Genomic DNA, 14,231 nt, shown 5'->3' on the forward strand with positions numbered 1-14,231 from the left:
TTTAGCAATTCAGCCTCCTGTTCATATCAAATTACGCCATATGCTCTCCACACTGCGACAGCATTTAGATTGACACAGTCACTGGTAAAACGGTCTAGCGCACGTGTATGACGTAAGATTACCTACAGCACGAATAAATGGGACCGAACACAAAGGAAAGGCGACTCAAAAAGGGCGCTTACAGAAGCTAAAAGGTCAAGTTAATTGCAAGGCGCGCATCGCACATGAAAATACATGCATGCGCAAGTTCACGACACTAGACATGATAAGCGAAAATGACACCCAGAACATATCGCTCTGCACGCGGTCCATTAAGCGCGCTCATTTATCAATGTTAGATTCCTACACCTCGCGTCTCTTCGAAAACTTCCGATTCCATGCACACCGCGACGTGCTCCCGTGCACTCAACAAACCTCGAGTTTACTGCACGGTTTCTCTACATTGCGCGAAATCTGATCATAATTCAATAAAGACATGCGTGAGGATCGAACGTCGATCTTTCAGCGCAACCGTCCAGTAATCTAACCATTTAGTCACGATCGCACGCGCGCTTCTCTCGTGCCAAAGTCGCTCCTTGAAACATCTGGCGCATAGGTTACAAACAGTTTCTCGCATTCTTCCCCCGCTTTTAGGCACAGCCTTCTGAGTCGGCCCTTATATTTCGTCGCACGGATATCCGCAATATGAGGGAAGTCAGCCTATCACACTGTCACATTAAAACCACATTGCACGCCAACGTGCTACAGAAACAATGTTGCCATGGCCATGCAATTTTGTATGCCCTGTTAGATTGAACTCGGGCGCTACGGTCTACGGAAACTTCAAACATAGTGGTTCATCCTGCGTCGAAATGATGAATAGTATGTCGGTTTGCCTCAACTTCTTCCTCGTGGTTTCAAACAAATCTGTAACTTTACAAACTAATAATTTTTAACAAATATGTCAGTTATACGGAAATGCCGCAAATCTTAGGGATTATGTATGCGCGCTCTGTCTTACTACCTTATGCGTTCCATAAAGGACGATAGCTTGGAAATTTAAGCCAATAAAGCAGGATAAAACATAGAAAACAAAGCAGCAAGGACGACCACCAGCATGAACACCAAAGCAACCAATGTAGTAACCACCATTCCTGTGATAGCTGAACGAAGGCAGCTCCAGAGTTCCCACTAGCAAATTTAGCAAGAAACTCTAGGTCCAGAGCGAAGGAGTCCCAAATTGGTTTGCATCGTATAGCGGCATTGGCGCCTCCCTTGCACACGTATCGCCAACTTTCTTGAACCGCTGTGATTCCGCTATGAGGCAGGTTACATTTTTGTTCCTTGCTTCTGCGCAGTCACATGCATTGTATCAAATACAGGCCCACATCTACACGCGGAGCAATGCGACTCCAGATGGGCCTCACCTGCGTTCTTTATACTAAGCCTGCCATTTAATTCGTGCTTAGTCAGCGCTCGCATGTTGTCGCTTTCTTTCACGTTACGGACGCATGACGTACACATCCCCCTTAATTAACTTAATCTACTTCCCTTCGCCATCGCTCTTAAATCACTTACTCATCCTCTTAAATCGCTTTCTCATACTCTTAATTCGCTTAGACAGACACCTTAATTTGTTGAGTCATCATCTTACTTCGCTTAGTCATCCCTCCTTCTAATTCGTTGAGTCTTCCTCTTAGTATTCTAACTCCTCCTCTTAATTCGCTTGCTTATCCTTTTAATTCGGTTAGTTTAATTCACTTACTCATCCTCTTAATTCGATTAGTCTAATTTGCTTAGTCATCCTTACAATTGCGTATATATTGCCTTTAGCTGGCCAGAATGATCCACTTCGCTCAGTATGAGCCATTAGTATGAGCCACGGGGTATGAGCCATTGATGATAGTTTTTGTACCTTTCGTCTCGCCGACGCGTTTTCGCTCAAGGACTTTAAGGTCCACTGAACGATGAGACATAAGGCTTTTGCCTTAATGAACTATAGTACTTGCCACACAAACCCAAGTTATCGGTCACAGCTTCAAAATTCATGCAATACGCTGAATACAAATTTTCGTGGTTCTAGACAAGGCCACCTAAATTGCACAATTCCTGCACTGGAGTGTACCTGTACAAATCTGCTTCATGATGTCATGCTACTAGGGCCGACTTCTATAAATGGTAGTGCTGCCGAGTAAGCCTCGGTAATTTTGACGTCACCGCTTTCGTCACGCCGGGCTTGACAATGAAAATATTGGCCCTATTAGCATGACCTCATAGAGTTCACAGTTCATAGGCATGTGATATGTAGGTGGCGTTGCTCTAGAAGCCAAATTACACTCCCCGTAACGTAGAATTGCGGCGCCCAATAGCAGCAGGGCACTGAGGTCACGCAGAACTTTGCGCACAATGGTTGCCAAGCCAGCTCAGCTTGTTGATAGCGTCGGTCTTGTGGTTACCAACAGCGGGTTTTAAAACAACTTCCGCGAGATGGAACTTGGTGCGCCATGTGCTCGGTATGCTTATGGTATTTTTCTTTTCGTGCTTCAGCGTGGTTGTCGTGATTATCAGATGGTAATTAACGTCGTTGAAAAACCTTACATATAGGAAAAGCCAGTTAAAAATACAACATTTGACTGGTTTTTCATGTAAATGACGTACCTACTGGCCCGTATTTCAACTCTCTTAGGTCTAGTTTTTTTTTACAGTAATCGCATCGCGTGAACGTAAATTGAACATTACATATTTAAGCAATGATAGCTAGTGCCGCAAGTCGACGTTCCGTCCATGAACGAGGTGCACGAAATCGCCGCATCGTGAAGATGCTGTCGGTGGCCGCCAACAAGGTTTCTTGGGCCTTTGTAGGGCCCCTTTAGCGCATTAAAATAGCAACTTCGCTAACTTTTTCGGACCTCCCATTTCCCACTCTATCCATACAGGAAGAAGTTCAGGTCTATCATTGCTCTACTGCTGCTTCTACTTCTGGGATGCGCCGCCGTGTATTTCATCACAACAAGCATGGGTAAGTTGGATTCCACTGCCGTCAAACCCGTCAGCTCAATGTAACAGCATTTGACTGTTAGTGATGCCTAAAATATTTCCGAGGTTCCGGCGCCACACTAATTTTGTTTTTGTGGCCTTCATTTTCTGAAGTAATAAGTAACGATTTGAACGTCTAATTATTAAAATGGGCTTTAATAGATATTTATTTAGTTCGTTTTATTTATTTATTTATTTATTTATTTATTTCTTTATTTATTTATTTATTTAATTTATTTATTTATTACCTACATTCGCCCAAAGGCATTACAGCGGGGGGTAGGCAGGTAACAATGCAAAGGATGCACCAATCGCGCTAAAATAACTGTCCTATGCTGCGGTCCCAAAGCGGAGCCCATGACAAAAAACTAACAAGCGCAAGTGTCACGGTGGTCACTTGATACATCGTCCATAGGGCACTCAAGAGCTGCATCAAAGATAGTATATAAGAATACGTAGAAAAAATATGTATATTGCAGCACTAGGTCGAACAGAGGACACAAACGCGGCTCTGACCCTTCAGTGCATGCTGGCGCACAACTGCGGCGAACCATTCTACGCGCATCAGTGCCACAACGCCCGTGGTAGTCGATTCCAATGCTTGATATTACAGGGGGCAAAGCGCAGCTATTTCCTTAATCTTAATCGGTGGTCATAGCGACTGCATGTGTAGGCTGGTGCTTCTACGTAGGTGTCCTTGGTTATGGGTGCGCGATTAAGATACACGTCGCGTAGGAGAGTAATGCGGGCAACTGTCCGTCGTGATGAAAGGTTAGGGCGGCCAAACGAGATTTTTATTTCAGTGACACTGCTAGAAAAGCCGTAATTATAGGTGACAGATCGAGCGGCAGTATTCTGAATTGCTTCCAGGTGGTCAACAAGATTTTCGGTACGTGGATCCCACACAATGAGTGCACATTCAAGAATAGTCCAGACATTCGATAAATATAAACTTTCCTTTAGGTCTTGAGGTGCACGTCAGAAACTTCTAAGGTTGAAGTTAAGAGTGCATGCCGCTTTGAAAGTTATTGTTTCTATGTTACGATAACAAGCTAGAGCTAATGGAAAGGTTACACCTATACGTCTTGTTTAATTTGTTTATGGGATAGGCTGATTATTCAAATGGTATCGGGCTGGAAGTGAAACGCGTTTTCGATAAAAGCGTATGAATTGCGTAACTGCCTTTAAAGATATGAATGATGTGTTTCACCAAGTACATATATTGTCGAGGTCCGCGTGTAACGCCAATTCATCGGACCCATTATTGATTACTCTATATGCAACAGTCACCTGGGTAAAGCCTGATTTGTGACGTTGTGATGATGCCCATATCATTAATAAATATCAGAAATAGCAATGGCCCCAGCAGAGACCCCTGAACAATCTCTGAAAACAAAGAAACGTTGCCGATTCGATTCCGTTCATCACAACATTTTGGGAGGGTCCACGAAGGTAGTTCTGGAGTCAACGAAGAATGTTTGCATGTAAACAGGTAATTTTGTCTTGTTCTCGTTTTACTCATAAACCTGATGTGTTTCTTGGATATTTATTTGCACACAACACACTCTGGGAGGACTCTCGCACGATGCAAGGGGCCGATTAATTGAAAATTTTCTTTTTTCAACTGAGGCATGCCTGCTGAATAAGAAGGAACCAACGTTTTACTGCACTGCTTACAAAACATACTCTTCCACAGATCTGAGCATAGAATCTCCAACGCTAATGAGGCGCCTCCTGTGGAATGCATTATTTGCATCAGCACGGAAAACGACGGCAACACAAAAAGAAAAGACACAGGACAAGAGTTGTCTAACAACTGAAGTTTATTAAGAAAAACGCATAAAACGAAGACTCCGTCTGCGTGTACGTGTCCTTATGTCACATGCAATAAATCAGCAGGCGTGCGTCTCAAAAACTAGGAAACAGATTTTGCTTGGGGATTCCTTCCAGCTGACCTACTGACATGAGCACGCGCATGCCGTATTCCGTTTTTGCATTTTTCATAATAAACTTCAGTTTGTTAGGCAGCGCTTGTCCTATATTTCCTTTTTTGTGTTTCCGTCGTTTTCCGCATCGATCCAAAGAGTGCATCCATTCCCACTCGCCCAGCTTTCTATTTTACTCAAGTTGAATGTTGTTAAAATCGCAACGGTAGCAAGGCTCGCCACGTATTCCTCGGTGGAAGGTGGGATCATCCGACTGCAAGCTGCTCCAAGAACTCACGCATTTTTCGTGGGATGACATCTGCGCCCTAAGCACAGAGGATGATGTTGCATACTTCACAACTTTCCTTATTGATGCTGCATTTAAATGCATCCCGAAAAGAAAAGGAGTGACTACCAAACGATCAGTTTCGTGGTGGAATGAAGAATGTAGGAAAGAGCGTAAACATCAAAACAAAGCGTCGAGTCGCCTGCGCGATGCTTCAACTGGGGAAGACCTAATTAATTTCGAGCATGTAAAATCGCAAGGGAGAAGGACGCGTCAACAAGCTGGGGTAGAAAGTTTACAAAAGTATATTCCTGGCACAGTGTCTAATACAGACGAGCGAAGTGTATGGAACAGAGTTAATAGAATAAAAGGACGGCAGTCAAACCTCTGTTAAATACTGAAGGAGATATCCTCGAAGACCAGGCAGATCTTCCGGCTGTGCATTTTCATTACATGTACAGTTCTTAGCACTATTCTTAAACATGCCTTAGATACAAACCACGAGTAGAACGACAGCCTTTGGAACGCCAATGCGCGCCAAACGAGACATACAATCGCCCCTTTAGCAGAGCTCCAGGCATCCCTGAACGCCTGTAACAAATCGGCTCCGGAATCTGATTGTATCATGTATGAATGACACTTAAACCCAGAAAGCTTTCCTGTCCTTTTTCGACGCCATATTTTCTTCAGTGTATATTTTGTACGCTTGGGAAAAAGCTTTTCTAATTTCAGTACTTAAAGAGCGCAAAGACCCATTTTTTTATCCACCAGTTCTAGGCCTATTGCGTTGACGAGCTGCATTTGCAAGTTGCTCAAGAAGATGGTAAATTGGCACCTGTTGCGCTTTCTGGAGAACAATAAATTGCTTGACCCGATGCGGTTTCAGGAAAGGCATGTCAGTTAACTATGGATTCTGCATAGTGGTAAATATGAGGGACGCCTTCATCCATAAACAGTACTCCTTATCTGTACTTTTAGACGTCGAGAAAACCTACGATGCCATATGGCACTTCGGAATTTTACGATATCTTTCGGCACCGGGTATCCACGGTAAACTGTTGAACATCATTGAAAGTTACCTGTCTAACCACGCATTCCACGTAAGAGTGGGTAATGCTTTACCTAGGCCCTTCACTCAAAGAACTGGTGTCCCGCAAAGCAACGTACTTAATTGTACAAATGAATTCACTTCACACAGTCATTCTGCGCACCATGATGTGCAGATAAGTTTTAAAGCATGCAACATATGTGCAAACGGCATGTGCAGCTTAGAATAAATAAATTGTCGTAATGGGCAAATAAAAATGCGTTTAACCACCCAGGTAATTTGTCCGCATGGGCATATGAAAATGGGTTTAAACACCCAGAAAAGCATTTGCGTATTCTTTTCGAACAAGAGGCGTAACGCCAGTCCCAACTATTGAAAGCAGTGGAGATGCCTTCTCTGTGAGCAGTAAACATAAACTCCTAGGAACTATTTCAGACTCTAAGCTCACGTTTATCCCTCTATTAAGCATATCAGGACGAAATGCCTGAAGGCAATCAAGATTTTAAAACTTCCGTCGCGCACAGTTCCGGGTAGGAATTGGAAATACCTTCCGAATTGTATAACAGTCATCTCCATTCATGCCTTGATTACGATGTTATTTATCATTATGTAATGCCAAGAGTATTAAAACATTTTAGGCCCCGTTGACCATATGCGCATCCGTCTCGCGACTGGCACCTTCAGGGCAAGTCCGATCCAGAGCCTCTACATCGAGTGCAATGAGCGGTCTCTTCATTTTCACTGGTCACATACCAGTTTTACGTACTTTATGAGAGTACACGTGAACATTGAGCATCCTTCTTATTCAACCGTAAATTATATTACCTCTACGACACTCTTTAATAATTAAACTGCGGAGAGAGAGCCAGTCATTCTGATATGAGGAACCTTAGCGAAGAAATGGGCTGCTTGAACATCGTCTTATGGCTCAAGCGAAGCTGTTATCGCCATATTTGGCAGAGATCACTAAACATGCTCCGAAGAAACACATAAGAATGCACTTCCAATTTCAGGCAAAACATTCATGATGCCCAGAATTTTTTACCGGTGCACTAAACTCGCAAGCCAACGTGTTTTATGCAGCAGTCGGTCCCTCATTTTCATAATACGACGTTTTACAAACTGAAACAAGTATCTTAACGGCAGAGGCATATGCAGTATTGCCGGCTGTGAAACACGTCAGGAAACGAAAGCTACAAAAGGCAATCGTAGTCAGACCCCTTAAAAGCCGTGAGAGTTTCTATATTCAGGTAAATTTTAAACTGCACGAGGAATACAGGACATGAATAGAAACACAGACGCACACACAAAGCGCAGACTTCCAACTGGCCTTATTTCGTGAAGGTATGGAATTTATATAACTGGCAATACACACAAGGAGAAATGCCCGCTCCACGCCATTATTTCAGTGAAGGACAGTTGGCGGAGTGTCGTGGGTTCGTTTCTGAAGAAACACCTCAACAAAACTAAGGGACATATTCCGTACCTCATTGCCAGCACTGACGACCTTGTGCAAGCCCTGATAAAGGAATGTCCTTGGGTATTACGGCCCTGTCTGTTGATACCGCATTAGGGACTGTATATGGCCATCATGGAAAGTGTCGAAGAGCATGGCGAGGTAGTTTTTAGAATACATCTGGCATTAGAACAGTGCATTTTTGGAACTGTTAGTTTTACCTAAGCACCACAGCCACCTCTCACGCGGTCCCTTTTATGTACAAATGTCTGGTATATGTATTGGTTCCTCGCTTGCTCCTCCGCTGTGTGACATTTTTATTACCTTTTTTGATAGACGACTGCAGAAAGAACTTCAAGTGTTACGTGTGTTTCACTATGTCGAAGACTTTTTTAGTCATTTTGGATCATTCTTTCAATACTGACCTTGACAGTGGTGTCACTAATGTTCTTAACTCCCTCTCCTCTGAGGGGCAAGATATGAATTTCACCCATTAATTGATTAAGGAGAACCACATGGCTACCAACAACACTTAATTTAGAATACATCCAAGAGCCTGCTTCAAAAGCTAAACTCTACTGATGAAATAGCAACACTTTTACCAAAAACCACCTTTTGTCGTGCCATACTTGCATTGTCTACCCCGTAACATTAAGAAGGTTGCAGAAAGACTTGGGATTCGCGTCGTTTTCTCAGCGCCTTGCATACTTCAGAAAGTGTCCAAACTTAAGTGATTAAGGCAAATAGGGAGTATAGCTCACCCAAGAAAAACCATCAGAACAAGTTCACTAAATGCATCTCTAATATTATCTACGAGATACCGAGTCACAATCCACCCCGGGTCGTGAACAAGGGAGGGCTCCTGGCACCCTCCGATAGACGGACGCCCCGCAGCGTGGTGGTGCTGAATGATTACTGACCGGCGAGCCGCCGTGCTCGTCGGTGTTTATTGTGGCTCGGCGACCAATGTTGCCTGCCGAGCTTTGGCAGGCCACCGAGCTTGGCGGGCTAACCAAGATTATGTCCGAGGGGGTGTCACATACTTGCTACACTCTGTCGTGCGGCCCAACCTACATAGGTCAAACTGGCCTCTGCGGGCACAGGAACACAAGCGTTTCATGTGCACCGGCACGGGCAGTAATCTCCCCTTGCACTGCAAGAGATGCGGCAGCAAAAGCCGTTTGCCGTACCTGGAGCAGACTTAATTTCTTTTCAAAGGCAAAATCTAAAGAGAAGTTAACGAGGCATTCCACATCGCTAAAGGGGTGACGACTGCCTTAGCTCCCCTTTTTTATCATTATCAAGGAAAGAAATAGAATTCTTAGATGGGCACAGTACGACTCTCCCGCACTCTTAATGCACACGTCGTCTTGCTATTTTTTGTCACTACCTCGTGCACAATTTCGTCGGGATCGTTCCTTGTTTTTCTTTTTTGTAGAACCTCATAAATTCCCTACCCCCCCCCCCGAAATAACGCCGCTTGGGAAGTCTGCACTTTGTGTGTGCGTCTATGTTTCTATTGTCCTGTCTCCCTCGCGCAGTTAAAAATTTTGCTGAATCTATGAACCGACCAGCTCAATACCCTGCATAAACACAAAACCTATGTAATGAATTATCTTTATTCAGCGCTTTGGGTTACTTATTCAACTAACCAACACATCAACTTACGCTGGGTACATGGCATAGAGGCATCGAAGGCAACGTGCTTGCAGATGAAATTGTCACGTCCGTGACAACGAAATCTAGCAACACTTCCATAGCCGTTCCTGCCATTTTAACACACACACAAAAAACTAAAACGTTATTGGCAAGAAAACATGGACACGGAAACATCAAATTAGGTGCAGGTAATAAACCCACCTTTGGGAAATTAACCTCCAATAACGAAAATGTGGCGAAGTGAGGTCATTTTCTGCCGACTTATAATAGGCAACACATATGACACAAAACTTACCTGTTGACCGGTGATGAACCTCCTCTCTGTGGCAAATGTGGCGAGATGCTGATTGTCCTCCAGGTCTTGGCAAGTACACACTAAAATAGAAAAGCACTTTCCTTCAGCGCACCGACAGCAAATCCTACTGTATCCGACAATGCTTCTTGGCAAAAAAACGTTTTTTTCACAGTAAAGCCGTTCTGAACTTTTAGACGATGTTGACACTTTCCAAATCATAAAGCCAAGAGATTAGTAGCACATCCTCTCGCTTGAGGCTGGCGCTACGATAAAGTGTTTTTTAAAGCACGTGCCTCCAGCTTCTCCGTTGAAGGTCCTCCTGATGCATTAGTGCTATACTTACACCCGTATCCGTTATTTTGTCATCTCCTCGTTGCATACTTTTTATGTTCATAGCCCATATCACACCTCACATGTCATTATTAAAGATTTAATACATATATAATTCACGCACTTCTCAGTGAATGTTTTAGGCCTCCGTGCAGCCATATTATTTGCACACTTCACAGTTCATGCACCATTGACAACTCAATAGCCTTGGAACTCTTTGGCCACACCTGGACCTTGCGTCAAAAATATCCAATAGCCAATAATATACTAATTTGATGCTTCTCCTTCTAAGTCCAGGCATGTTCTTGTGCCAATTGAGTTCTATACCGTTTGTCGCTTGGTACGCAGGTGAAGGGGATGGAGGTGATGGTGAGAAATCTGACGACTCCGGAAACGAAGGGGGTTCATTGGGAGGAGGTGGAGGAGGCGGAGAAACCGGAGGAGGTGGAGGAACTGGTGGAAGCTTGGTGGTCCAGAAAAAGACGACAACGACCACAAAACGCGCTCGCCGCACTACTGAGGGCATTACCTTTAGCCCAACTCCGGACAAATTTCAAGGTAAGCATGGGTCACGCGTTCCGTCCAAACACCCGGGACAGTCATTCTTTAAGCGAAAGTTTCTTTGGCTACTATTCCAATTTCAGTGTGGTCGATCGGTAGCTAGTCGGGATTTGCAGAGTAGATTCGCATCCGGCGGTATGAATCGAATCTCGCCGACACTCCCCCCCCCACGGCCAGCAGCCCGATGCTCTAACCATTAAGGCACGATCGCACATACTTCTCACGTGATAACGCCAATTAGCGCTTTCCGATGATTGCCGCGTGTTCCTGACTGATTCCCATACTATGGTGCACATCACGACTGGGGCACAAACCCAAAACCGGAAATCGGCCAAGAAGCATACCCGCGTGTTCATTGTGGTGCTGATTTTCATACTATGGCACTGACCCACACACGGGGGGTTGGTCAAAAAGCGAGTGATACATATCGTGCCAACACCAACTAGCTTTGATTTGAATACCGCATACCTGCCGTAGTTGCTTAGTGGCCTTGGCTTTGCGTTGCTAAGCAGGAGGTCGTGAGATCAAATCCCGGTCGCTGAGGCCACAGTTCGATAGGGGCAAAGTGCAAAAACGCCCGCTTACTGTGCATATTGTGCACGCTAAAGAACCCCACGTGGTCAAAATGAGTCCGCAGTCCCTCACTACGGTGTTTCATAATGATATGTTTTTGGCACGTAAGACCCACAACTTGTCACCACGTATTGATGAACGCGGTATAGGCGAAAAATCTTGCGGTGCAGTGTCATACACCACAGTACGGAATTGGTCAAGAATCGGGAGGTAGATCGGTTCGCAGATGATATTGCCCTGGTAAGCAACACTGGGCATGAATTGCAACAAATGATTCAGGGCCTTAACCATGAAAGTGTAAGAGTAGGGTTGAAGATTAATATGGCAGAAGACAAAGTTAATCTTCATTAGCCTGGCAATGGAGCAAGAATTCAGGATCGCCAGTGAGCCTCTAGACTATGTGCAGAAGTACGTTTATCTAGGTCAATTACTCACAGTGGACACGAAAAGACGGGTTAGAGTGTATACAGTGGCAATTACCAAATTCTGACAGGGAGCTTACCACTGTCGTTGAAAAGTGTACAATAATTGCATTCTACCGCTGCTAACATATGGGGCAGAAACTTGGAGGTTAATAAAGAAGCTCGAGACCAAGTTAAGAGCAATGAGCGATGGAACGAAAAATGTTAGGCGTAACGTTTATCGACAGGAAGAGATTGGTGGGGATCAGAGAGAAAATGGGCATAGACCACGTTCTAGTTGAAATTAAGCGGGAAAAAAATGGAGCTGGGCAGGCTATGTAATGAATGGGGCAGATAACCGGTCGACAACTATATTTACAGAATGGGTACCGAGGGAAGCGAAGGGCTGGTGGAGGACAGCAGAAAATTACGTAAGGGGACGAAATTAAGAAATTTACAGCTTAAAGTTGGAATCGGCTAGCGCAAACCATGTGTAATTGGAGATCGCTGGGAGATCACCTTCGTCCTGCAGTGGACATAGAAAATAGGCTGGGGCTGATAATGCTGGTGATTTCCATACTATGGCGCATAACCCCAACGAGCGACTGGCCATGAAGCGGCTTGTAGATTCAAAATAAATAAAGAATGAAAAAAAAGAAAAGATACGATACGTCGCATTGCGCAGCACGGTACACGAGAGCACATGCGTGAGCCAGTTTCCGTCACGCCAAAGACGCAGGAGTGAAATGGGAAAAGTTATAGTAGTTTAGTAAGCGCTTCGCGAAAGTTTCGCCTCACAAAGATTTCAACATGTGTGTTGGAACTTTTTCGTTACAATTCACTCCGTAAAATTAGCTGCGAGACTTTCGAGCACAAACAGCGTGATTAGGCAGACAAAATAATACCTAAGGAAGCAAGGCGGTAAACACTGCCAGTGAAAAAAACAACAGCAGACTTGTGCAAGCGTGCAGAATTGCATTCCGATGGCCAACACAGATCCTTTGGAACATTTATGTTAATTTTTTTATTCCTCGTAATAAATCACAAATTTTCAAATTCTGGCCGCTTATATTTTTCTTTTTTTTTTGTTATTTGACACTAACAGTTACTGAATGAAATCAACTGTTTGTGAAGGTAGTAAACGCGGCCGCTGAGGGTGCCTTTACGTCCAGAATGAGATCTATGTACTGATTATTGCGAATGCAGTGAACGCGGTCACCGTTTGATTGCTTTCTTTCTCCTGGCTTTCCTCCCCAGTGTCTCGTTTTGACTTCATAAATATGTACACGTTATACTCATTAATGCAGATTTACCGCTTTGCTCGTATGTGGTTGTTTCATTTTTCAATGTTGATCCTGTATCAATTCTTGTTAATTTTTTGCAGGTAACATTTCTGGCGTTTTTGTTTCCTTTTGTGTAGCAGTGCACCAGCTGCCTTGGCGGCTGCGAATGCAGCCGCTGGTTTGTGCTAATAATGGCCATCATTAGGCCCCACACAATAAATTTTGCCCACACGTGACCCATAACACAGTGCCCACTTTGCCGAATACAAGCTAGCTGGCACATTCAGTTTACCGAGCATAATGTGGAAACATTGGATGCGCTGTAGCTTACAGGCAAACGAATAGGAAACAAAGTGTTCAGTAACTTTACCTGTAAAGACCGTAACAAGGCCACCACCTTTAAACTTCGTGATGGAGAAACACGTGCCTTGTGTAATTTCCACAGTAACACGCACACACACAGGTGGAAGTTTCGGCGTTTTGATAATACCTACAGCGCAACCAGAGAAAATCTTGTACATATTTTTTATTTTTATTATTATTGATACGTGTACTTATCTTTATCGGGCGACCACGTTTCGCCGCTTAACAAATGCAATCGCACAGCGCGGGACGCGCCTGCATGTATCCGACGTTTCTGGAAAGTTATCGATGCTTCTACCCGGCTGTCTGTTGTCGCCGAACCTTGTGTTATCTGATTTCATCGCGTAGCGCGAATGGTGTAGAACTTTGTGGAAAGCACGCGGGTCCAAACGATTAGTCTGGAACATTCGACGACTGCTCTATAAAAGCCGACGCGCTTGACCCGATGAGCAGATTTTCGACGATCGCCGAGCGTGTTCGCCGCTATCGTTGCGCTATAAGTGTAGCCTGTTTTGTGGGCACAGGTTCGCCCAATAAAAGTTAGTTTTCTTGTTCACAGTATTGCTACTGTGTTCTTTCTTCAACGTCACCACCACGTGACATCTGGTGGAGGTGCTTGTGCGTTCATGTACCGAACGCCCCCGCAAAGCCGCGATCCAAGCCCGAAGCCCGAGGACAAAACCGACACCGCCCAAGACCAGCGTGCTAGCCGCAGACTGCAAGGCCTGCCCCCAGAGCACGGACATCTTCCTGAGGCGACAAAGAAGATCGTGGTCAAGACAACCTCAATGGCTGCCCCAGCGTCCCCCGTTATCCTACAACAACCCCGGGACCCACCGACCTTCCATGGAGCAGCGACTGAAGACCCGGAATCTTGGCTGGAGACCTACGAGCGAATCGCGACATTCAACAACTGGGACTCCGACGACAAGCTGCGGCATGTCTACTTCGCCTTAGAAGACTCCGCCAGAACGTGGTTTGAGAACAGGGAGTCGACCTTGACTACGTGGGACCTGTTCCGTAGCGGCTTCCTGTG

At 44.7% G+C, this 14,231-nt stretch overlaps 1 protein-coding gene across 3 annotated transcripts in view; it reads left to right on the top strand.

Annotated features, from left to right (window-relative positions):
* The window catches only part of LOC129383766 (uncharacterized), a 644,189-nt gene that overhangs the window by 571,926 nt on the left and 58,032 nt on the right, over window positions 1-14,231 (top strand). For all 3 annotated transcript variants that reach the window (XM_055068539.2, XM_055068540.2, XM_055068538.2), the window contains exons 5-6: window positions 2,916-2,998; window positions 10,363-10,572. In XM_055068539.2, coding sequence (XP_054924514.1) covers window positions 2,995-2,998; window positions 10,363-10,572 — 214 coding nt within the window. In that variant the 5' untranslated portion in view covers window positions 2,916-2,994. The remainder of the gene's footprint in view (window positions 1-2,915; window positions 2,999-10,362; window positions 10,573-14,231) is intronic.

Source organism: Dermacentor andersoni, chromosome 9, assembly GCF_023375885.2.
Source record: "Dermacentor andersoni chromosome 9, qqDerAnde1_hic_scaffold, whole genome shotgun sequence".
NCBI classification, from domain to species: Eukaryota; Metazoa; Arthropoda; class Arachnida; order Ixodida; family Ixodidae; genus Dermacentor; species Dermacentor andersoni.